Source organism: Pelodiscus sinensis, chromosome 25 (genome assembly GCF_052426305.1).
Source record: "Pelodiscus sinensis isolate ZL-2025 chromosome 25, ASM5242630v1, whole genome shotgun sequence".
NCBI classification, from domain to species: domain Eukaryota; kingdom Metazoa; phylum Chordata; order Testudines; family Trionychidae; genus Pelodiscus; species Pelodiscus sinensis.
In genome coordinates this window covers 1,411,246-1,436,453 of record NC_143076.1, presented here as the reverse complement: position 1 = coordinate 1,436,453, position 25,208 = coordinate 1,411,246, and the positions used below count along the sequence as shown (strand labels likewise).

General features: G+C 52.1%; 1 protein-coding gene, 1 non-coding gene and 1 pseudogene across 4 annotated transcripts; 1 reads left to right on the top strand and 2 right to left on the bottom strand.

Annotated features, from left to right (window-relative positions):
- LOC142820491 (zinc finger protein RFP-like) lies at positions 1-4,725 on the top strand (annotated as a pseudogene). The gene is made up of 5 exons (XR_016347835.1): positions 1-291; positions 600-622; positions 1,341-1,456; positions 1,655-1,753; positions 3,886-4,725. The product of XR_016347835.1 is annotated as a zinc finger protein RFP-like (transcript).
- On the bottom strand, positions 4,726-25,208 carry LOC102454544 (zinc finger protein RFP-like). Of its 2 annotated transcripts, none has more exons than XM_089773354.1 (10): positions 25,089-25,208; positions 23,440-23,893; positions 21,961-22,065; positions 21,143-21,373; positions 20,811-20,833; positions 19,639-19,754; positions 18,864-18,923; positions 16,724-16,924; positions 13,793-13,906; positions 4,726-13,499 (listed from the first exon to the last, which is right to left on the bottom strand). In XM_089773354.1, the coding sequence occupies exons 1-10, from the start codon at positions 25,190-25,192 to the stop codon at positions 12,607-12,609; spliced, it is 2,301 nt and encodes a 766-aa protein (XP_089629480.1). In that variant the 5' UTR covers positions 25,193-25,208; the 3' UTR covers positions 4,726-12,606. The 2 variants fall into 2 exon arrangements, with proteins under 2 accessions (XP_089629480.1, XP_089629481.1); XM_089773355.1 differs by having other exon boundaries at positions 13,363-13,499; positions 13,677-13,906.
- On the bottom strand, positions 7,585-7,658 carry TRNAT-AGU (transfer RNA threonine (anticodon AGU)). The gene has a single exon. It is a non-coding gene; the product is annotated as a tRNA-Thr (tRNA).

Genomic DNA, 25,208 nt, shown 5'->3' with positions numbered 1-25,208 from the left:
ATGAAAGGGCCCCGGGCTCCATCCATGCCCCTGACCAGCCCTTTCCCCATTTTCATACAGAAACAGACACAAGCCGAGAGGCAGAAGATTGTGGCCGAGTTTCAGCAGCTGCGACAGTTCCTGGAGGAACAAGAGCGACTCCTGCTGGCCCAGCTGGAGCAGTTGGATGAGGAAACTGGGAGGCTCCAGACTGACACTGTCAGGAAACTCTCCGCACAAATTTCCCATCTCAGAGAGCGGATCAGTGAGCTGGAGGGGACGTGTCAGAAGCCAGCGAGTGAATTCCTGCAGGTGAGACTGAGGGAGAAACGTCCCAGCTCCCCACACAGGGAAGGGGGGCTCCTGAATCACAAGCGCTGGGGTCCAGCCGTCAGATCTGGGTGTAACTCGGCGGGTGCATTGCTGCCATGTGAGTGACTGTTGTGCTTTGCAGAGTCACAGGCACAGAGCTACTAGAGATGGCAAAGCCTCATTCGCTCAAGGGATCCATGTTCCTGGGGCCAGGGCAGGGCCCCTTGTTCCCATGTTTGCAAAATTCTTTCACTGAGTCCCTTGTGTGTGCCCAATGGGACTGAGATTCTTTTCTCTCTCTCCTCCAGGACGTGAGAAGCACCCTGAGCAGGTAGGTGTCTCTCGCTTCCCTCACACTGCCCAGCGCAGGGAAAGGGCTTGGAGCTGATGTTGGCACCACATCTCCCCAGGGCCCTGCAGCCGGATGTGAGGGGAAGGTCACAGGCTGGGCACAAATCTCTGATCAGCGTCAGCCTGCGGCTCTCCCCTGGCCCAGCAGACTCTGGAATTCCCCATTCAGGGCACAGTCTGACCTCAGGTGTCTCCTGGAGCTGTCACCTCCCTGGGGACTGGCTGCCTCAGGGCAGTGGGGTGGGACATGGGCCTGGCACTGCTGGGCACTGGGCACATTCAGCCCAGGGCAGCAGGGACCCAGAGTCTGTCCCACCCGGGGGCTGTTTGGAGACCTGTGGGAATGGGCTGGGGAGGGGGGAGCTGGTGTCTCAGTCGAGTCCCTAGTGGGCAGATTCCTCAAGCCCTTCCCCTGGGAACCTCCTGCCCCTCAGTGCCTGGGGGCCAAGGGGTGAGTTGGCCGTGGAGACTCAATTCCCCTTTTGTGCCCCAGCTGGTCTCCCCAGGCCAGAGCTGCAGACTGTTCATGGGACCTTTGAGGGGACGTTGCAGGGCCAAGGGCTGCGCTGCCCCTGCTCTCAGGCTGGGAGAACGGGAGAATTCGAACTCCAGGCCCAACAGAGCAGCGACTCACTGGCCAGAGCTGGAGAACTGAGTCACTCGGTGCAGTGTCCCCATGTGATGTTGTCTCTCCCCAGGTGTGATACGGGGTCGTTCCAGCCGCCAGAGGAGATTTCTCCTGAACTGGGCGAGCGAGTCAGGGGTTTCACCCAGCAAACGAATGCACTGTCGGAGATGCTGGGGGTGTTCACAGGTACCGAGAAGGGACGGGGGAGGGGAGAATGAGTGACGTGTCTGAGGCCATGGAAAGAGACCGATGCTGGTCATTTGGCTCCTCGTTAGATGAAGTTTCTGTTTAATTGTGAGGTGAAAATGGCCCCACTTGCCGTACCAGACACTCAGGTTGATAAATTGAATTTTATTTGTTCCAAAAGCCACTTTGTAATTACAGTGACGTCAGAGCATGAAATGGCCGAAAAAGACAGAAACACGGCCAGCTCCGTGCTGCTCTCTGCAGAGACGCTGAGTACACAGACCCCATGGCTCACAGGTAGAGCCAAGAGTTCGCAAACTCTGAACCTCCTGCTCGTGTCAAAGGGACCCAACTGGATGAAGTTACTTAGAGGCCAAAGTCTTGGCAGGATCTGGGCCTAGGCTGTGACAAATGTCAGGAAGTGAATGAGCCAAACCCAGTGGAGTCTGTAGTGGGGGAAGGGATGTTGAGGAGAAAGCGAATCTCTTCACAGATTGTCCTGGGCTGGCTGCGAGGCTGCAGGGACGTTGGTTCCTTTGCTGGGAGAGGCCTGAGTGAGAGAGGAAGTAGGAGGATTCAGACCTTTTTATATTAAATACCTGAGGGTGCATCTACATAACTTATGTTAATTGAGTAGCTGAAGTTGATGTAGCTTAACTTGGCTGTTGCCAGCAGACAGAGGAGGGAAGAGCATTCTCCATCCTACTTCCCTTACTCCTCATGAAATGAGGGCTACGAGCACTGACAGGAGCACCCCTCAGTTCGATTAGCTGTCTTCACTCAACTGCTAATTCAAACCCTGGGAGATCAACAGGCACAGCCTCCATCTTCTCTGTAGTATAGACGTACCCAAGTGTGTCTCTGCTACAATGAAAACCCAAGTGTGTGTGTTAGGATTGGGGATGTCATGGGCAATATGGACTCCTGAAGTCTCACCTCTCTTCTCTCGTCCCCCACCAGACATGCTGCTGTCTGCACTGGAGGGATCAGGAGGAAAGTCCCTGAGGATATGTCTACACTACCACCCTAGTTCGAACTAGGGTGGTTAATGTAGGCAACCGGAGTTGCAAATGAAGCCCGGGATTTGAATTTCCTGGGCTTCATTTGCATGTTACCGGGCGCCGCCATTTTTAAATGTCTGCTAGTGCGGACTCCGTGCCCGCGGCTACACATGGCACGGACTAGGTAGTTCGGACTAGGCTTCCTATTCTGAACTACCTGTACACCTACAGGTACCTGTATACCTACCTGTACACCTACAGGTAGTTTGGAATAGGAAGCCTAATCCGAACTACCTAGTTTGTGCCACGTGTAGCTGCGGGCATGGAGTCCGAACTAGCGGACATTTAAAAATGGCGGCGCCCGGCAACATGCAAATGAAGCCCAGGAAATTCAAATCCCGGGCTTCATTTGCAACTCCGGTTGCCTACATTAACCACCCTAGTTCAAACTAAGGTGGTAGTGTAGACATACCCTGGGAGCTTTCAGACAGGGTGAGGTTTAACGTGGAGACTGAAAACACCTTCCTGAGCTTGTAGCTCAAGTCACCAACCAAACCCCCAGCGACCACGACAGGCAGAGCCCCAAATCTGCCCACTGAGCGGTGAGGCGCCCCAGGGGCACTGGATCAGAAGGACGAGGGGCCGTGTCCTGCCCCTTAAGCAATGGGATGGTCAGACCCCCCACTTCTCACTATGGGCACAGTTTGCAGGCAGGTGGCTTTGCAGGCAGGGGCTGCGCTTTGTGTTGGGGCAGCTGATTAGCGCAGCCCCCCCCCCTTGTGGGACACCAGCCTCTGCCCTGTGCTGGCCCCTCCCAGTGACTCCACCTCAGATCCCCTTCCCCAGAACCCTGCCCCCGGCCAGGCCAGAAGCCAGAGCTGGGCTCCCCCCATTGAGCCCGGCTGCCCTAAAGAGCCCTGGGCCCTACACTGCCCTGGGGGCGACTAATGCCCAGGCCCTGCTCTCTGGGGTGAGGCGGCTCTTCCCCCGCGCTGCCCCCTCCCCTCTGTGCCCTGGGCGGGGGGTGGAGGCTGCAGCAGGGGAGGGAGTTTCCCTCTGGGGGTTAAAGCTAGAATCTGCCTCCTCTGCCCCTCCCCCTCCACTGAACCCTCCTGCCCTCGGCCTGAAATTTCTGAAATTTGGCTCACCTACATGGAATGAAATGAGGAATGCAGGTCATCAAATAGTGCGCATCTGCTCTTCCGACAAAAGCATCAGAAGAGCAGACCTGTTTCCTGGATGCGGTGGAGATTTTCCGGGATAGAAAAACTCCATAGTCTAGACATAGCCTGGGGACCCAGGTCAGATACAGCTCCCTGAGGCCCAGGTCTGTCCCAGCCACAACAGGGCTGCTGGGAGGGTGAGAAATGGCCCCAGCCGCCCCCAGGGCTGAGCTCTGCCCCTCACGCCATGATTCTCTCTCCCCAGCGATTGTGACTCTGGATCCAGATACAGCTCATCCCGACCTCGTCCTGTCTAAGGATCGGAAACGTGTGAGATGGGAACATGCACGGCAGCGACTGCCCGACAACCGGGAGAGATTTGACTCTGTGTACTGTGTGCTGGGCTGTGAGGGATTCACCTCCGGGAGACATTGCTGGGAGGTGGAGGTGGGGGATGGGAAAGATTGGGCTGTGGGGGTGGCCAGAGAGTCTGTGAGCAGGAAGGGACGGATCAGCCGTAGCCCTGAAGAGGGGATCTGGGCTGTACAGTGGTGGGGGGGTTTCTTCCAGGCTCTCACTGACCCTGAGGTGACCCCACTGGAACTGAGCCCCCCCCTGCAGGATCCAGGTTTATCTGGACTGTGACCAGGGGCAGATGACATTTATCGATGCTGATGCTGAGGCCCCGATCTTCACTTTCCCACCGGGCTCCCTCCCTGGGGAGAGAATCCGACCCTGGTTCTGTGTGGGGTTTAAATCCCAGCTCCGACTGTCCCTGAGATCAGCCTCTCTAGGCCTCACACAGCCCAGTCTCTAGAACCATGGAGTCCCATCTGCCTAGCCCCTGCTCCTCATCTCTATGACATCTGGAAGCTGCTCCCCTCCATCCCTGCAAGAGAAGACCCCCTCGGGCTCCAGGAGGAGCAGAGGAGCAAAGGTGGGGGCTGGGCAGGGGCAGAACTAACAGCCGGGCAGGGGACAGGCAGAGGTTGTAACAAGATGATTTTTCAGTAGCCATACTGGAAAGCCTGTAGCTATTTGGTAGGTCTAGACTACCGCCTTCTTCTGCAGCCAGACTGAAGAGCAGCAGCCATTAGTTGTAAAGCCAGGAGCCACATGCTCACATTCTGTCTAAAAGTTATGCTATTATCAATAGTTGTGGTTGTGGAATCCTCATTCTATTATTCTTGTGCTCACTTTCCTATTGTTTGTCTGTGTGGTATCTGTCTGGTTTGGATCTGTTTCTTTCTGCTGTATAGTTAATTTTGCTAGGTGAAAATCAACCAAGGTGGTGGAGTGTGATTGGTTAGGCAATTCTGTTACCGTATGTTATTATTGGTTAGTAAAATTATACTAAAATAATTGGTTAAGGTAAGCAGGATTCAGATTTCACTATATAAACTGGGGTCCAAGAAGGAGACAAGCAAGCAAAAGTAATAGAAGCAAAAGGACAGAAGAAGAAAGGGGTAAAGCAAGAAAAGCAAAAGGGAAACAAGAACAGAAAGGAACACCAAGAAGAAGGGGGAAGACCTGGAAGACGAACTCCCCTCCAAGACATGGCATCTAAGATGCGGTGGGCAAACATTTTTTGCCTCGGGCCACATCTGAAGGGCTGGGGCCTCAAGCAGAAGGGTCAGGATACTTCCCTGCTTCCCCATCCACAGACTATGATTGGTCTGGGGATGGGGGAGAGCATAAAGTCTTTGCCCTCCCCCCGCCCGAGGTTCCCCTAGGCACCCATTTCCCTGAGTGGGAGGAGACTTCACGCACGCCCCCTTCTGCCCTCAGGCCAATCAGGGCTTGGGGGCAGGGGAGCATGCAAAGACTCCTCCCATCCTGCCAGGAGCACGTGGTGCTTCTAAGCGCTGCACGCTCCTGACATGGGGAGGAAATTTCGTGTGCTTCCCTCATCCCCAAGTCCTGATTGGCCTGGGGGCAGGGGAGCAGCAGGGCCTCTGTGGGCCAAATCAACCCACTTGGTGGGCTGTATCTGGCCCACAGGAGCCCTTTGGCCCACACCTGACCTAAGACCAAACTGCCAGGATTCTGCTGCACAACCGCAACATGTAGCAGCTAAGATCCAGAGCAACTGACCTTGCCTGGCCAACAGGGGAAGTCTGCCTGCCTGTACCAGGAATGGTGAGCATGACACTGTACTCTGCTTGCTTGAGAATTGTCAATAAATAGAGGATAAGGATATTACTCTGTAAGGCTCTTTCAGTGGTAAAAGATTCTGCAAATCCGCAGGAAGTTCCACCCATCACCCTGAGTGAGGGTGGGTGTGTAAATAAACAGGGTTGCACCTTTATCACATTATTGGATTTTAAGGGGAGCAGCCAGATCACTGCTGCGCCCACAGTGGGGTATTTGCCCCAAAGTCTGTACAAAGGGGGCCATGTGAGGTGTCAAATAAAAGCTTCTGTTCTGATTCTATGTGTGCTCTTCATGTGCTTATATGATCTCTGTATGCGGAGTTATGAATATGCTCTCTGTGCTGGTATTGGGCCTGGATTGCCTGTCATGAGGAAGGAATGACCAATGAATGATGATGCTAACTAGCACAACCGTAAGCACAATGGCTCTCAAGATGCCCAATACACACCTGAGGAATGCATCTGGGAACGTGCAAACCAGCCAGGGCATAATGGATGCCAGTATGTGAAACAGACAGCTGGCAGTATGTGTTGTAGATATAGATCTTGTTGTTATAGTAACTGAGTTAGGTCACTGGGGTCAGCCCAGCTGGTTTGGGCTTGTTCTAGTTAGTTCTGTGCTATGCAATAAAATGGACACTCGCAACTACTCAAGCTCTCTGTATTTCCACTGATCTTAGTTTCAGTTTGCAGAGTGTAGCCGTCAGTTCTTACCCCCACCTTCCAGAATAGCCAAAAAAATGTTTGTTTTCTTACATGGACTTCTACTTTTTTGTTGCTGAAGGCAGCACAGGTATCCCACCCTTGTTGCCACTTGTTACGTTGTGTGGAGTTTCACAAAATAGGAAGAAATCAGTGGAAATACAGAGAACTTGAGTAGTTGCTAGTGTTAGTAGTTGCCTATGGAAATACAGCTCACAAGTGGCCCTTTCAAGAAAGGTGCCTCAGACAGCTGCAGAGACATCTCTGCAGCTGCCAAGGGCTCTTCTCTGACAGGGCCACTAGTGACTCACTGTGATGGGGGCTGGCTAGTTCAGCTGGTTTGAGGTTTGGTCAAGGTGGCTGGCGGTCGACATGGCGCACTGAGACCCAGGGGAAACAAGCAGCCAGAATCTCTTGCTGCCAGCATCTTACCACCCAGCTTCTGCCCAGTCAGCAGCAGCCACAGCCCCTTTCGGCCACTGGGTCAGCGCAGGAAGGGAGGCAGGAATGGGGCCTCGCCATTCCGCTCACAGCGCACTACATCATATCCTGCACGTGCAGGCTGCCTGCACACAGCATCCCAGCCTGCACATGCTAGCAGCTGGCCACTGAACACAGGGAGTGGTTCCGGCAGCAGCGAGGGCTTCATGTGTGGTGGCAGCTCACATTTTCCTAGGTCCTCCCGGGACACAGAAGAGGCCTCCCCTGGCCACCCATGGAACTACTGGTTCAGGAAAAGGCTGATTGGGGAGGAGTGTTGGGAAGAAGGAAACCACAAGCCTGGAGCAGGTGCAGAGGCTGTTGTGACTGGCACTGGCAAGGCAGGGCTCTGACTGCAATTACTGAGACAGGAGAGACAGCACCACATGCCCTTGTGATTCACTGGGGGTATCAGCACCTAGAGAGCCTGAGGGTACAACCTTTGCAGCTCCTGCAGCCATGGAGAGTGAGGGTCTGTGGGCATCAGGTGCTTCTCACTTGTGGTTTCCTTCTTTCCAACACTCCTCTCCAATCAGCCTTTTTCTGAACCAGCTGTTCCATGGGTGGACAGGGGAGGCCTCTTCTGTGTCCTAGAAACACATAGGAAAATGTGGTAAAAGGGTATCAGAAGGCACCACTGGGAGCTGAACCCAGGATCTCCTGTTTACTACACAGATGCTTTAGCCAACTGAGCCATGGTGCCCTCTGCAGGTAGATTGGTGAAACTGTTCTATTCTATGGTCCCAGACAACACCTTTGACTCCCATTCCCCTCCAGCCCTGGCAGTGTCTGGCTCCCTGGGCACAGAAAGCTACAGCTCAGTGGGCAGAGGCTCTAACATGCACATCTCCCCCAGCTGCTGGGGCTGTAGTTGCATTTGAGGTTTGGCATAGTTTGGGGGAGGGAGAAGTGCAGTAAACATTGGTCATCGGGCTTGTAAATCCCTTGGTCCTAGGGTTTGGGTTGGAGTCCCCAGGAGGGAACCTGGCGTTCTTCAATTTGCTCCCTTCCTGAGGGCACAGAATTAAGGAGAGAGAATTTCTTAACCCCACAGCAAACTGAGTTGGCCAGGGAGTTAGCAACAAAATTTCTGTCAACATTTAAGTAGAGTCAAGGAAATCCTCAGGGGTGTTTCTATGTGTTTGTAGACCAAGGTTCATTCAAGTGGTTTGGTTTTTTGTGGACCTGCACCGACCACACCCCTAGAGACTCTGGAACAAAGAAGACACATGAGAAGAACCCAACTTTCTTCCTTTTCCTGTGACATGGATGGATCTAGCTCAGGTTTCACTCAAGAGGTCTGTCTGCATGTGAAGTACCTGTGACAGCCCCTGTGCTGCTCTGCCCCTCATCAGCAATGCCATATACTTGGGGGAGCATTTGCCCCAAGACTTGTAGAAGGGACAACCTGGACAAGCCAGTGTTAGGCACCCTACAATAGCTCATCTGGCAGAGCGGAGGACTGTAGTGTGTGATTGGCAAGTGATCTTTAGGTTGCTGGTTCAACTCTGGCTCGAAGGAGTGATTCTTTTCCCTCCAGCCCGGCCTAGCAGAAGGCAACCAATGTGGTTGCCTTGGGTCCATGTCTTCAGAGCCTTCCACTGAAATTGACAGAAAGCTTGCAGCCAATCACATTTCTTGGACTGTGCAGGTTCTGTCCACACACAAAAGTTCTTTTGGAACAATGGCCGTTATTCCACAATAACAATGCAAGAGTCTACACAGCAATTCCGTTATTTTGAAATAATTCTGAAGTAACAGACGGCTTATTCCAACTACTGCAAATCTCATTCTACGAAAAATAACACCTATTCCAAATTAGCTATTTCAAAATAAGGCCTGTGTAGCTGTGCCACTGCTGCTAGTTTGAACTAGTCCCTCCCCAGGGCCATTCTAAGTTATTTTTCCTGGGGCTCTACATCGAGATAGCTCATCTACACTGGGGAGCCTGCCTCAGACTATTCTGAGGTTTCCCTGCAGTGTCGCGGTGTTATTTCGAAATAAGCTATTTTAGAATAACTATTCAAGAAAAGCTTATTCCAGAATAAATGGTCAGTGTAGTCGTAGCCAGAGAGATGAAGCAGCAGGAGGGAAGCCAGGAGTGCAGAGGCCAGCCTGAGAGCTGAATACCCCAGGTGCCCCACACACAGTCCGCTCTATGGGTCCCATGGTGTAAGGGGCAGCACACAGAACTTTGAATCCTACAATCTGAGTTCAAATTTCAGTGGGTCCTGCTGGTGGGGGGCTTGTTGTTATGAAGTTTTTCACACTGCATGACTATGTCTATGCTGCATGCTTTTTGCACAAGAACCGCTGTTCGTGTGCAAAAACTTGTGGAGTGTTTACCCTGCATGTGCATTCTTGTGCAAGAAAATATAAACCATTGGAAAAGAAGGCTTCTTGTGTAAAAGTTATTCCTCTCCCCATAATGAACAAGCCCTTTTGCACAAGAAGGCCAGGCAGTATGGACAGGCAACAGGGATTTCTTACACTAGAAACCCCGATGGCTAAAATGGACTTGAGAGGTTTCTTGCCCAAGAGAGCATCCACACTGCCATGGACGCTCTTTATAAGGAGATATACCACCTCTGGAGAGGACCTTGAGGGATCATCTAGTCCAACGCCCTGCACTCATGGCAGGGTTAATGACCATTCTTGACAGATTTGCCACATATGCCTCAATGGCTCCCTCAAGGGCTGAGCTCACAACCCTGGGTTTAGGAAGCTAATGGTCAAACCACTCAGCTCTCCCTCCCTCTTGGGGGAAAGTATATGGCCGTGTGGACTTGCTCTTGCACAAGAACTCTTGCCCAAAACAGTTCTCATGCAAGAAGCCTGCAGTGTAAATGGAGCCTAAAGTTTTTCATATTTTTTTAAAAAATAATTCAAACAGTTGTTCAATGTGCCCCAGGCCTGGAATTGTGCTGCAGCCACCTCTCTCGCTACAGTCGCTGGCTCCGTGTGCACGGGCCTTCTGTCTGGGTGCTGCCGGGGGGTGAGAGTTGGCGGGTACCGATGGATAACAGGTGCCAAGGCGCATACAGAGAAGCCAGTGCCTGCATCTCTGAAAGTGACCTCACTGTGCACACCTCAGCTTTTAGGAAACACTCTCCCCATCTGCGCCTAACACCAGTGTCAGTGTCTGCTCCTAAGGGGTCCTGTCTGGGGGAAAATGGCAATTCCAGGGGACACTTGCCCAGTGTTCAAACATCTCTCAGATGCCATGTCAAAAAGGAAGCCAAGGAGAGTTTGCATCTGCTGGGGAATATCACAACTGCCACCCTAAACAGAACTTGAACCCACAATCCCTGGCTTAGAAAGCCAATGCCTTGACCATTAGGCCACTGGGGCACTCCTTTGACAGTAAAGAGTCAGAAATTCCCTCTTCCAAATGCACATTCCTCAGCTTTTAGGTACCAGTTTTGAGCCCTTAGAAGGAGCCAGAAACACAGAAAGGGCTGATCCCACCCCTCTGAAAATCAGTTCTCAGGAGGCACCTCCAGCTGCCCCCAGAGTGTGGGTCACCCCACACTAGCCATGGGCGAAACTCAACACCCAGACATCTCGTCTCCCTCCTGAAGCCAGAGGCTTGTCTCCCATAGCTGCAACCTCAGCACTCTGGCACTCACGCCGCTCCTGGGGAAGGGAGCAGGTCCCACAGGGGATGGGGTTGGGTGGGGAATGGCCAGTTGTTACTGAAGGGGGAGGATAAAATGCAGCCACATTGCTGAGGGCAGGGAGAGCAGCTGGGGCTGACCTGGTGGTGCCATGGGACATCCCTGGGGGAGCTCTGCAATGTGACCCTGGCTCCCAAGGCAGCAAGTGCAGAATCCCCCTTGGCAAGCGTGAGAGGCTGCGACTGCCCTGGTCTGAATCCGGATAAGGGGTGCAAGTGCCCCCCTGCTGGAGTGTCAGAGCCCCTGTCAATCGGCTCTGTTTGTCCCCTCCCCCACGAGGCAGGGCAGGGCCCACCCTCCCACCACTGAGTTACAGGCACGTCTCACGCACCCAGAGCACTGGGATGATCATGGAGCAGGACTCAGTGGTCAGTGTATGGTACCTAGGGACTTAGAGTGGGATTCAGAACCTTGCCTTGCTGGTGCCAGTCACAGAAGCCTCTGCACCCGCTCCAGGCTTCTGGTTTCCTTCTCCCTAAGGAGCCTCCCCAATCAGCCTTTTCCTGAACCAGCAGGGCCAGAGGAGGCACAGGAAAATGTGAGCAAAGGGCCACAGCAAGGCACTACTGGGAGTTGAACCCAGGATCTCTTGTCTATGCAGGAAAGAAGGGGCTGGGGGGTTAGAGGCAGGGTCTGACTGGGAGACACTCACAGCAGCCAAGCACATTTCTCAGGCAGCTCCTTCCCTGCGCAGGCAGTACAGGTCACACGCCTGGGTGAATAAGAGCAATGTAGACATAGCCCTTGAGTTGACTATCCAGGACAGATGTTCAGAAGCAAAAAATGAAACAGGCTAGTATTTTGAAGAGAACAGACCAAAGTCCTTCTGGGAAAGGCTCCAACATGCACAGACTCTGTGCCGGGTCAGCCTGCTGGGAGGAGGTTCTATCCACAGCCTCTCCTCCCCTCTCAGTCACATCCTGCACCTGAGGCTGAAAGAGACTTGGGCTGCAGGCTGGTCCTGCCCAGCTACCTTCCCCAATAGGAGGAGAAAATGCTTATAGAAGAGCTCACACATTGACCCCAATACACAGGCCTGAACTTACTGTGAAAGGGTCACTAGCCAAATGAGTATCAATACTTGACTGACAATGCACCTCAAATAGCATCAATTCACAGCTGAAGAGTTTGATGTGTAACTTCAGACCAGCATGTAAGGCATGGCTACTTGCCTAAAAGGACTGAGTCATGCATGGACAGATGACTTGCTTCTGTGACAAACTCAATTTTCAGAGTTACATTCATACAGTGAGAACAATGGAATTATCTCCCCGTGGTCAAGGGTATAAAGAGATCCCTGGGGGTTCCTCCATCTTCATTCCAGCTCATCACTTCAGGAACATCTTTGCTATGAATTGAGCCCAGAAGGACTGGTGACCCACCCTAACAAAGGGATGTGCTCCAGCGAGATTTAAAATAGCCTTTTTTCATCATTGCTACAACCCCGCACCAGGAACAGTGCAATTAGTGTATTCAATTTGTTTCCTTTAACAATTTTACTCTCAATATTTTCTCTTTTGTTATTAATACATGTTTGCTTTTAGATTCTAAAGGACTAGCACAGCGTGCTCTTTCAGGCAGGATCTAAAGCATAAATTGACCTGAAAATATGGCAGATTCTTTGGGATCATAAGAACTTATTTGGAGTTGATGCAATTGATTTTTATAGCCTTCATATGTATAAGGTGTGGTACCAGTCATGGCACAAGAGAAGCTGAAGGATTGCTCTTCAGTGTAGATTCTCCTGTCTAATAAGTTCTGAACTCTCACTGAAGGTTTTCACACATTCAGGTCAGTTACGCACATTGTTCCATTGAATTTTTGCCAGGGCCTGAGCCTGAGCTACAGTGGCATCATAGACACTGAGTTCTTTGGCAAATGAAGGGTTTCTCTCCAGTGTGGATTCTCCAATGTCTAACAAGGACAGACTTCTCCCTGAAGCATTTCCCAGTTAGAGCAGTTGAAGGGTTTCTCTCATGTGTGGGTCCTCCTATGTTTACCAAGGTCTGAACTTATACTGAATCTTTTCCCACAGTCAGAGCAAGTAAAGGGTTTCTCTCCTGTGTGGGTTCTCCTATGTCTCACAAGGTGTGATCTACAAATGAAGCTCCTCCCACAGTCCGAGCAGGTAAAGGGTTTCTCTCCTGTATGGGTCCTCCTATGATTACCAAGATTTGAACTTGTACTGAAGCTTTTCCCACAGTCAGAACAGGTAAAAGGTTTCTCCCCTGTGTGGGTCCTCCTGTGTTTACAAAGGTCTGAACTCATACTGAAACTTTTCCCACAGTCAGAGCAAGTAAAGGGTTTCTCTCCTGTGTGGGTTCTCCTATGTTTACCAAGCTGTGATCTACAAATGAAGCTCTTCCCACAGTCCGAGCAGGTAAAGGGTTTCTCTCCTGTATGGGTCCTCCTGTGACTACCAAGATTTGAACTTGTACGGAAGCTTTTTCCACAGTCAGAGCAATTGAAAGGTTTTTCTCCTGTGTGGATCCTCCTATGGGTAACAAGTTGTGAGTTGCTACTGAAGATTTTCCCACAGTCAAAGCAACTGAAAGGTATCTCTCCTGTGTGGGCTCTTCGATGTTCAATAAGAGTTTCATAGTCACAACAAGTGCAGGGTGACTGCTGATTGGGGATTTTCTGTTGAACAGTTTCTGTGCTTTTTTTCTCCCCTCTGCTCCTATGACTGGATTTACCCTGTCCCTCTCCTTGATGGTTTCTGTGCTGACTCTCGCAGGTCTCTCCCTGCTCACATATCTGGGGAACATGCCTTTCAGGTCTTCCCAGTAACATCCCACATGGAGCCACTTGCTCCAGTCCTTCCTTCTGAAGACTCTTCTCATGGTTTTCAGTCAGCATCCCATCACCTGTTGGGATAGAGAAATAATCCAGACAGGAGTTATTCTCCATGATGATCTGAAAGAAAACTCTGAAAGAGGAATAGAAAAGGGGACACATACTCAAATAATGGTTGAATTATCATGAGCTGAGTTCATCCTCCTTTACAATGCTTCCACAGAGGAGAGAACCCAGCCTTTCCTCACCTACCACACTCTGACTTGAGTTGAAGACAGGCTGAACAGGCAGACAGACTTCATGAAAACACACAGGTTACACCTGCGATAAAGTGGTTTCTGAGTCAATTTAGCTGACTGAGCACCTGCATGGGTGTTGTTGATGATCTCTCCTTCCTTACAGCTCTGGGGATCTGGGACCTGCAACTCCTCCTCTTGCTCCACCCAGGAGATCTCATGAGCTTCAGAGACTGGAAATCCTGTTTGGAGAGCAATGAACCAGATCTTGTTCATTAAGGTTTGTACCATTACTGCTTCCAGAGCCAGGATCTGAGTCACCCACCCAGAGAGGCTCCTTCCCCACCTTAGAGAATGGGATCTGGCTGTACGAGAGCACAGGACACATTTACCTGAGGAAAGGTGCATCCCCCCCTTTCACTTTGGGAATGGCCCGGCTCTTTCCCCAGGGGAGCTAAGCACTCTGCTGCACTCTAGGGTACAACTCAGCCCCCCTCACAGCCCATTCCAACCCCCTGGCATCCCAGGACAGGAACACACTGCTCAGAAGGGGAGCTCTAGCAGATCTGACACCGAGGCCCCCAGGCAGGGCTCAGATTGCAGCTGCCACATGGCAGGTCACTAGGGGCATGTCTAGACTACATGGCTCCATTGACAGAGCCATGTAGATTAGGTTTGTAGGCAAAGGGAAATGAAGCGGCGATTTAAATAATCACCGCTTCATTTAAATTAAAATGGCTGCCGCGCTGTGCCGATCAGCTGTTTGTCGGCACAGTGCGATAGTTTGGACGCTCTGCAGACAACATCAAAGCCCTTTGTCGACCTCCCCAGTAAACCTCATCCCACGAGGCATATAAAGTCAAATAAACTGAAGTTGAACCCAGATAAGACTGAGGTCCTGTGGATCAGGAGGCCATCTGTTCAGGAATGTGGCATGGCACCTGTTCTAAATGGGTTTACTCTCCCCCTGAAAGAACAGGTACACAGCTTGGGAGTCCTCCTGGACCCTTTTTTAACATTTGAAAATCAGATTTCTTCGATGGCCAGGACTTCATTTGATCCGCCAGCTGCGACCCTTACTGAACAAGCATGACTGGGCCACAGTGATCCATGCTCTTGTTACATCCCGACTGAATTACTGTAATGCACTTTATGTGGGGCTGCCTCTAAAGAGCCTTCGGAAAATTCAACTGCTCCAGAATGCGGCTGCTCGAGTTTTAATTAACACTAGTTATACAGAGCACATTATGCCAGTGCTTTGGCAGCTGCACTGGCTTCCAGTATGTTTCTGGGCACAAATTAAGGTTTTAGTTATGACCTATAAAGCCTTAAATGAGTTGGGTCCGGGATTTCTGAAGGACCGTCTTCTCCCATATGAACCTGCCCGGGGATTGAGGTCAGCTGGGGAGGCTTTGCTTCGTGTTCCCCCACTTGTGGAGAGAAGATCAACATCTACACGGAACAGGGCCTTCTCAGTTTTTGCTCCCAGGCTGTGAAATTCTCTTCCTCGGTATATTTGCATGGCGCCAATGCTAGCGTTGTTTCGGCATCAGGCTAAAGCCACCCTTTTTATTCGTGCTTTTATTAATGTTTGAGTTTGTATGTGTGTGTTCCTCCTCTCTATGTTTTTAGCTGGTTATGTCACTCTGGGGTCTCATATTTTAAATTTTTACATATATTTGTATTGTGGTTTTTTTGGTAAGCTGCATTGAATATTTTAAATAGAAAGACAGGGTAAAAATAGTTAAATAAACAAACACATGGAATGCAACAGGCATCTTGTTTGTGTCAATGTAGGAGAGAAGTCACAGGAGGGGCATGTTGATGCTGACTGCAGACTGAACTGGTACCATTACTGGGTTGGGACAAGTCTCACTATACCTGAGGAGCTTGGACACTAGTACTCTGCTCCTTTCCCAATAAACCTGGCCGAGCGCCTTAGACTCAAAATGGAGCCTGGGTCTTTCTTAGTGGCAACCCTGAGCTGTGCTGCATGTGCACGACACATGCTCTGCCAGTGCCGCTGGCATCAGAGCTCCAGAAAGAGCCGCCCTGAATAGCTGTAATGACGCTCTGTGGTACTAGCAGCAATTCATATAGCACTGCAGTCACTATGGGAAACAAAATGATCAATCACAGCAGCACCTGGGAACTCCGGTGTAAATCAGGACCCCACTGTGCTATCGGGGTGCTGATATGGAGCTAAGCATCACCCCTCTTTAGTGTACGTATCCTTCCCCCCACCCTGTGACACAGGGACACTCTGTAAAAGCTAGTAAAGAGAGAGGTGACCACACACACAGAGTCTAAGAGACTTGATCAAGGTCACACAGGAAACGTGTGATGGGCAGAGAACTGAACACAGGTCTCCTGAGCATGAAACCAGACATTTCCCACAGGAATAAAAAGTCCCCACCCGAGGATATTTAACTCTGAAAAGACAAAATACATTACATGATTTATCTCCACTGGACACAGAGGCAAGTGAGCCCCAGAAAGAATGAAGCTGAACTTTTGGAAGGAAACCCAACCTGTGCCTGAAATGCAAGGAGAGCTCTGCTCACATTTCTCTACTACAGAGCTACCTTGGACAAAATACTCCCAGAGCGTGAACTGCCTCATCCACCCTCCCTCAACCCCAGCATCCAGCCCCTCCCACTGGCTGGAACAGCATGTCACAGAGACTAGCTACAGGCAGGAAAAGACTCTGGGAACTGAACCCTCCTTCTAGTGGCTGAGCACTTCCACAGGGGACCCTTCAGGTACTAAGAGTAGCCGGACCCAGAACTCTGGTACCTGCTGTTCCTGCCTGAGCCCTTCTACTCACACCTCTGGTCAACGCACAAGATGGGCAAGACGGGGGGAAGCGCAGTGAGACCTTAGCTGTGGGAAGAGCAGCACCATTGTTATGTCACTGAACCTGCTTTCCCTGGGAGGGGCTATGGAGGGGACAGCCAGGATTATTGGGGCAGAAGCAATGAACAACCCTGAACCAAACCCAACCCAGCTGCTCCAGAGCCCACCCAGCTTCTGATACCCAAGGGGACAGGAATCCTTACCCAGCCAGTTCACAGCCTCATAATTCTCCTGCATCACATCCCTGTAGAGGGCTCTCTGGCCCGGGTCCAGCAGAGCCCATTCCTCCTCAAAGAAATACACAGCCACCTCCTCGAAGCTCACCAGCTCCGCCACGGCCATTTCCTGTCCTTGACTCTGCTGGCCAAGGGCTGAGCTGGAGACAGACATGGGTGTTCTGCAGCCTGGCAGGAGGAGAAGGGGAATTGGAGACATTTCAGAAGGGGCTTTAATCCTTTCCACACCCCCATTATCCCCAGACTGTTCCTGGTGACATATGTGCTAGACTCTGCTATTGTGGGAAAAAGTTTTAGTCTAGATATCCCATAAACAGTGCACACAAGTTAGATCCCAAATCCATATTCATTTCTCTCCATACCTGGCTTGAGTTACAACATTACTGTGTCTGCAACAATGGGATTTAGTTCTCAGCACCTAGTGTTTCTGATAACAAGCCACATATTCATCTGCCTGAACATGGATATAGGTTAAATACAGACTGTTGTATTTAAAACCCCTACTCTTCATTCATGGATTTGCAGCACAAACTTCGCTCTCATCTGACAGAGACGTTATAAACCCTTTCCACAACAGAGAGTCAGTGATGTTAACACCACCATTCAGATGCTTATTATTAAACACGTGTGCTGAGTGTTAGCAGGATGAGATCTTAAAATTCACGGATTCATGGGATCAGAAGATATCCTCAGTCATGCAGTCTGACCCCCTCTGTGGCACAAGCCATTACACTTACTCCAGTTACCCAGGTACAAAGCTCTGTTTCCCCACAGTGTATTTTCTAGAAAGTCCCCTGGTGACTTGAAGACATCAAGAGATTGAGAATCCACCAGTTCTTTGCTCATTTGTTTCAGCAGCTAATCCTCTTCCCTATCAAACATTTGTTCCTCCTTTCTAATCTGAAAGAGTCTGGCTTCAGCTTTCACTTATTGGCTCTCACTGAGCCATATCCACTCAACAGGGTGGGAAATTCATTTTGATCGGGGGAGGGGGGGGGAAGTGGCAAACAGAAAGTGGCTGAGAACTGCACTCTTCCATGACATTAATGCAGGGTCTGGGATGGGTACTGGGAGGAGGAGGATGCTTGGAGTAACGGTTTGGGATGCAGGACGGATAGAGGGGTCTAGGAGGGAGCTTGGGTGAAGGAGACAGGCTGTGATCTAGGACACTGGATTAGCCAACTATGCATTAGATATTTAAAGTAACTTTAATTTAGAGAAGTGACTTAGTGGCTGTGGGTTTCTGACCACTGAGAGCTCTTGCATATATGGCTACAGGAGGAGGACAGAGTTTGGGTATGCAGAGTGCAGGGCAGGAGCGGGGAACAGAGATTACGAGAGGAAGGCAGAAGTTGGGGTGTCAGAGGCAAGCTCTGGATAGGGGACATATCTGAGTGACTCCTGGGCAGAAACCAAGCACCTCAGGAAGGCAGGGAGCCTGCCCAGCCTTCTCACAGGCTGCAGGGCCATGTGGGTGTGTGAATAATTATGATCCAAAGGGGAGGGGATGCAGTGCTGTTTCTGGTCAGAAATTGGCAAATAAGATTGCCCTGGAGGTGTAAGCAGCACCTGAAGCCTTCCCCCCTCCCCTCCGGGTTCACAGTCACTTTCTGAGTGGCTTGAAGATGGGGAGTGGCATCCATGGGCTGGATCCGATGACTTGGTGGGGTGGATCCAGCCCATGGGGTGTATTTTGCCCAGGTCTGCACTAGACTTAACAGCTCTTGGGGATCCAGTAGTTTCTCGCCATGAACAAATTGATACCATGGAAGCCAGTCAGCTCTCAGACTTTCAGCCTATTTATTGTTTGAAACTAACCCCATATTGAAACTGACTGAGCAGTGAAATGTGAGCCTGAAGGTACCGTCCATTGTGTGCTTTAACTTCACCCCTTTAGCATCACAAACCTATCGACCAGACTTGTTTCTCCAAGTGTCTAAAGGTCCCCATGCAGCACCCCTGCGGCTCCTCACTGATCAGTGGGTGAGATTTAGTGCTGTGTGCACCGTGGTCGCTGGGTTTGGTTGGTAACTTCAATGACAATCCCATGAAGATGTTTTCACAGGAATTCTCACATCACTTAAAGAATTTCCACCAGCAAACTCACCTTGTTTGAAAGCTCCCAGGGATTTTCCTCTTGCTCTCTCCAGTGCAGAGGGCAGAGTGTCTGGTGGAGGAAGGAATCAGAGAGGTGAGATTCCAGGCTCTCCTATTTATAACCAGGGCTCGACAATTAGGGCAATCTACTTGCCCGTGGCGAGTAGATTTTAGCCCAGCGCGGCCATGCAGCGCGGTCAGCGCATACACAGCGCGGTCTGTGCAAGCGCAACGTGCGATTCCATGTGGCTGGTGAGCAGGGCTCACCACCACTTGGCGAGCCCTGTTTATAACAATGTCCATCTCTGAACTCTGTGTTTCAATTGAATCAGAGACCAGACAGAGAGACACAGGTATTTATTATGAAAGTCTGAAACTTTCATTTCCTCTCTCGGGCACCTCAAAGTGATACAGCCAATATCCCTGCAGCCTCAAATCCGTCCCAGAAGAGACAAGCTGTAAATGAGAGTTATTCTTGCCTCCCACTTGGTTTTTCATTCACTTACTGCCTCTTATCAAAACCTGGAGCTGTGGTGGCAGAACACATTGCCATCACAGTATCTTTAGCCATTTTGATCTCTGAATGGGAGGTTGAGAGTTTTCAAACCCCTGGCTCTATCTGCGAACAGTTGGGTCTGTTCGCTCAGTGTCTCTAAGGAGAGCAGACTGATGGGGCTGTCATTCTCCATGTGGGAATTGAGGCAGGGGAAGGTTGGTTTCAGAGGCCAGATTCAATAGTCTCAGATACTTGAACCACTTTCCCCATATCCATCCCTTCCAGGTACCTTTGAACTCCCTCAGTCTCCCCAACAGAGCAATCGTTTTCTGGGAGAAACCTCTGACTTGTTCTTCTAGTTCAGGGGAAATCTCTTCCGGCAGCTGGAATTGCCCCATCTCACACCTGGACAGAAACAATTCAATGTGACTGTATTTCATTTACTGCTGGTAAGTTCTGGCTAGTAAGTCTCAGCTCTAACAGGCCTGGAGTTAGAATTCCTCCAATTCTCCCAGCCTGAGAGCGGGGACAACACATCCCATGGCCATGCAACCTTCCCCTCAAAGGTCCCACTGCTGTTCTTCACCTCTGGCCTGGGGAGACTGGCTAGGGGACAAAAGCGGAATAGAGTCTCCATGGCCAACTCACTCCTTGGCCTCCAGACACTGAGGGTATGTCTCCACTAGCTCGTTAGTTCGAGCTAGGTAGGCAAATGAGGGCAACTGGAGTTGCAAATGAAGCCCGGGATTTAAATATTCCGGGCTTCATTTGCATGTTCCCGAGGAGTAACATTCCATGAGGAGTAACAGGTAACTCGAACTAAGGAGTTAGTTCGAATTAACGTTTAACTACCACGTCTAGCCACGGGCAGTTAGTTTGGACTAAGGGGGATTGAAAAATGGTGGCGCCCAGGAACATGTAAATGAAGCACGGGATATTTAAATCCCGGGCTGCATTTGCAACTCCGGTTGCCCTCATTTGCCTACCTAGCCCGAACTAAGGAGCTAGTGGAGACATCACGTGGGAACCTTCTGTCCCTCAGGGTAAAGGGCTGAAGGACTCTGTCCACGGGAGACTAGACTGAGACACCAGCTCCCCTCTCCCCAGCTCCTTCCACACAGGTCTCCAAACAGCCCTCGGATAGGAAAGACTCTGGGTCCCTGCTGCCCTACGCTGAATGTGCCCAATGCTCAGCATTGACAGGCCCATGTTCCACCCCACAGTACTGAGGCAGCCAGTTCCCAGGGAGGTGACAGCTCCAGGAGACACTTGAGGTCAGACTGTGCCCTGAATGGGGAATTCCAGAGTCTAAAGTGCGAGGATGAGACCCTCAGAATTAAATGCATCAGAAATATTCATGTCTAACATCTGGCTGTAGAGCTCTGGGGAGATGTGGTGCTAACATCCGCTCCAAGCCTTTTCCCTGCTCTGTGCAGTGTGAGGAGAGAGAGAGCCACGTACCTACTCAGGGTGCTTCTGACGTCCTAGAAAAGAAAAGACAGAAAGGAATATCAGCCCCATTGGACACACACAGGGGACCTCAGGGAAGGGATTTTGCAAACATGGGAAGAGAGGCCCTGACCTGGCCCCAGAAACGTGGATCCCCTGAGCAAATGGGGCTTTGCCATCTCCAATAGATCCGTGCCTGTAACTCTACAAAGAACAGGAGTCACTCGCATGGCAGCAATGCACAAGGTGTTACACTGAGATCTGACAACTGGGACCCAGCACTTGTGATTCAGGAGCCTCCCTTCCCTGTGTGGGGAGCTGGGATGTTTTTCCCTCATTCTCACCTGCAGGAATTCACTTGTTGGCTTCTGACACGTCCCCTCCAGTTCACTGATCCCCTTGCTGAGGCAGGAAACCTGCACGGAGAGTTTCCTGACAGTGTCAATCTGGAACCTCCCGAACTCCTCATCTAGCTTTTCCAGCTGGCCTACGAGTCGCTGCTCTTCTTCCTCCAGGAACTGCCGCAGCTGCTGAAACTCAGCTACAATCATGTGCCTCTTGGCTTGGGTCCATTTCTGTGTGAAAACAGGGAAAGGGCTGGCCAGGGGCATGAATGGAGCCCACGGCCCTTTCACGGGGAGCTGAGTGCGCAGTAGGGAGAATATCTTGGAAAACCCTAAAATTCGTGACATTTGACTCTTTGTGATTACTAGGCAGAAGCATCTCTCCCAGCATCTCCTTTTGCCTGTGTGTCCCTTTGAAAGGGATGCTCCCATGTCTGTCATGGGCACCATCTTTTGTTATTCATGGGCTCTGGGAATTCAGACCCAGAGCAGCAGGAGGCAGGACTCAGCACCAGCCTGACAGATACCCAAGGAGAAAAAAGAAGGAAACGTGTTAATGCACCAAGTGAGCAGACAGCCCTTCAAAGGGACATTCAGCTCACTTGGGGAGGATGAGTGGGAAAGCCACAAAGGATGGACATTAACTCATGCACTGACACAGATACTCAAGGCCTTTCTACACGTGGATCTCACCCTGCAATCCATGATCCAGGAGAAACACAAACAAGCCCAACCTCACCAAGGCCACACAGAAGTCTGCTTCCTAACACAGCCCTCCCACTGCCAGTCCCTGCTGGTCCATAGCCACAAGCACTTACCAGATACTCCTGGCTTTTCCCTTCTGCTGTTGTTCTCCTTCTCAGCAGCTTTTCTCTCTCCTCCCTCAGAGTCTTCAAATGAGCCTCCAATTTTTCCTGAAGAAACTGAAATAAGCACAAAGGCAAGCCACATTAGATGTTGGGAGCCCATTTATCTGCCTTTAAGAGAGTCCTAGTTTTGTGGAGCTCTGCCCCTGTCCAGCAGGGACTCAGCCCTGGACATGGCTTTGTCCATAGAAAAAGACACAGGAGGAGACTGCGGATGCAGCAGGACACCTACGAGCATGGGGGACAGATTGGTGGTGGCACCTTTGTAAAGAATGATGCAGGTGGTTAACAATACTAATCATGTAACCGATTACAATTTTATCAGTGACAGTATTTTTTAACCTGCTGACAGGCAGGGTTGGTAGCGAAAATGGGTTTCTTGGGGCCAGGGAACTCTTGCGAGGTCTGCCGGGGTGGCCACAAGAACTGCTGGCCAATGGGAACGCCCAGCAGCTGCAGACTGACTGTAGCTGCCAGAGCAAGTGGGCACTGCATGGGCAGTGGGGAGTTTAAGTGGTAACTGGCACCGAGAAACATTAGCTCATCAGTTAACCAGTTTGAACTCTTGCTACACTCCAGTTGAATCCCAGTTCTGCCTGGCATGGACCTGCACTTCCTGAAACTCTGCTATGGGTGGAGTGAAGGCGCTCGGGGCCTCACGTAACAGCCAGCCCAGCAACTTCATCTAGTGCCCAGCTGCTGCATCTGAGTTTAACCCCTCATGGAGCATCCCAGAATTTCAGCATCCCTGAGAGAAACCTCGTCTCCCTGCTGGGCCTAGGGCTTTATTAAGACATTTTTCTCTCCTAAGGGCCACACTTCATCACTGTTCAGTGATGCTGAGGGGCAGGGAGCAGTGCAGTCTAACAGTTGGACCAGGGTTCCAGGCTAAACTCTATCACAGACGTGCTTGGTGACTATGAGCAACTTGCTGCCCCACCTTCTCTTCCCACAGTTTGTCTAACTAGACTGTGACCTGATCAGGGCAGGGACTGACCCTTGCTGGGTGTTGTGCAGGGCCCAGATACCATTGTGGGTCCATAAGGCAAATGACGGATTATTATTCCTGCTCCTCCAATCAGTAACACCTCCTCTTCTTCAGTCCCAAGGCAGCTCACTGACCGAGTGGCCTGCAGTTCCTGTGATCTAAACCTCTCTGATTGTTAACTTCCTTTGTGCAAACATCCCTCCTGTCACCAGTGAGGGCTGGGTTTCAGGATTCAGAGCCTCAGAAAAACATTTCCCACATCAGGTATCAGTAAAGACTTGTCTTAAGTTGCCACAAAATCAGAGAATTTACTTTTTACAACATCTCTTGTACCACGAAGGATTTACAGTTGTTTCACACCTGTGCACAGTAACAGTTAGTGAAATTAGCCCGTAATTAAAACCCAATGTTATTTCCCATCACAAGGGACAGCCACTCTGTACCTTGTACTCCTGGGCAGCTTCCTGTAAGGGCACCAGCATGTGAGCTTGGGATTTGTCATACACCACACAGATGGGAGTTTGATCCTCTTCACAGAACAGTTTCAGAGCCTCCTGGTGCTCCCCGCACACCCCGTCCCATCTTGCTCTCTTCGATGACTGGAAACTCATCTGCTTGGCTAGTTCCACCATGTTTACCAGCTGCCAATTACCCTGCTGCTCAGTGTCTCTGCCCTGAGGGCTGAGGGGGGCCTGGCAGGAATTGTGCCCACACTCCAGAGCGACAGGGGCTGTGAAATCCTCCAGACAGACGGGACGCGGCGCTTCCTCCCGGACACTTTCCACGGGGCTCTCTGCAGCCATGGCTGCCGCTGGGCTGGGGACCGGGGCCGGGTCACTGTCCTGCGCTGAGCAGTGGGGGGGCAGGTCTGGGGGGCAGGGGCCTGCGGTACCAGCACTGATAGAAAAAACTCAAATTTAAAAACCAAAAAAGCCCCAAAAGCTTCCTTCAGCCCCCCCCCCCCCCCCCACGTCTCCCCTGGGCCCCTCAGCACCCTGCCCAGCCAAACCCCGCCCCCCGTCTCTGTGCCCCTCAGGCCAGGGCCCCGCCTCACCCTATGTTCAACCCCCCCTTCCCTCCGCTCACTCTGCAGCCCCCTCACAGGCCCCCGGCACCACCCAGAGATCAGAGGCCTCCCAGCCCAGGGCAGCGTGAGCGTCAGGAAGCGCCAAGAGCCCGAGAGAGGGAGCGACACTGGCGTGGCTGAGAGGCGGGGCGAGGCAGCCCGCGGGGAGCCCATTGCCCAGCCGGAGCCGGCCGCCCCGATCCCGAAAGCCGGACCCACCAGCAGCCCCTCCCCCCGCCGTGCCAGCCTCGCAGCGAGTAACGGTCCCAACGGCCCGTCAGAACGGCTCGCGGCTCAGGGCGCGCAGCCCGCAGGCCGCCGCGGGGTGGGCGGGGCCTGAGCACGGTCGGGAACGCGCTGAAAACCCGGCCGTGGAGTTTGGAATGGGGCGGCCGCGGTCAGACCGCGCATGCGCAACGGGTCAATGATTCCGATCGTTCTCCAGTGCCAGGGCTTGCCTCAGACCGAGAGATGCCGGGCCACGCCCCCATTCCCGCGGGGTGGGGCTCCTCGGGACAGATGTTGCTTCCGCCTCTGGGCGCCCACAAGTCCGATCTCCAGGGAGCGCGCCCGTAGCAAACAGGCGGCACCGTCCTACCCGCAGCAGCGCCACGTGTCCGTGCCGAGAGCGGCTCCCTGGGGGCCGTGACAGTCTCTCAGGTGGGAGCTTCCTACGGGACCCCGGAGCGCGGAAACACGCTCCGGCCTTAAACCTGCTGCTGCGCTGGGGGCCCAAGAGGCGCTGCAGATGATGAACCACGCGCGGACCCGCGCTCCCTGCCGGGTCCCCCCCACGGACCCACCCGGGCAGAGGTGATCGCGCGGCGCTGGGGGAAGCGGGGCAAAGGAAAGTGCCGCGTCTGCAACGGGAACTTGTACCCCCCCCCCCCCCGCGCAACTTCCCCCCGATCCTACCCCGTACCCCTCAGCCCCATGACCCCCGCAGCGAAACCCCTGCCCCCGCCTCCTCCATCAACTCCCTCCTGCCCCCACATCCCTGGGCCCCCAGCGCCGCCTGGTTCTCACCCCGCCCCCACCGCGACCCAGCGGCAGAGCCGGTACAGCGCCGCTCGGGACACCGCCTGCACGTACGCATGCGTCAGCCAGGCTCCGCTCCCCTGCAACCTCATCAGTGACGTTGCTTGC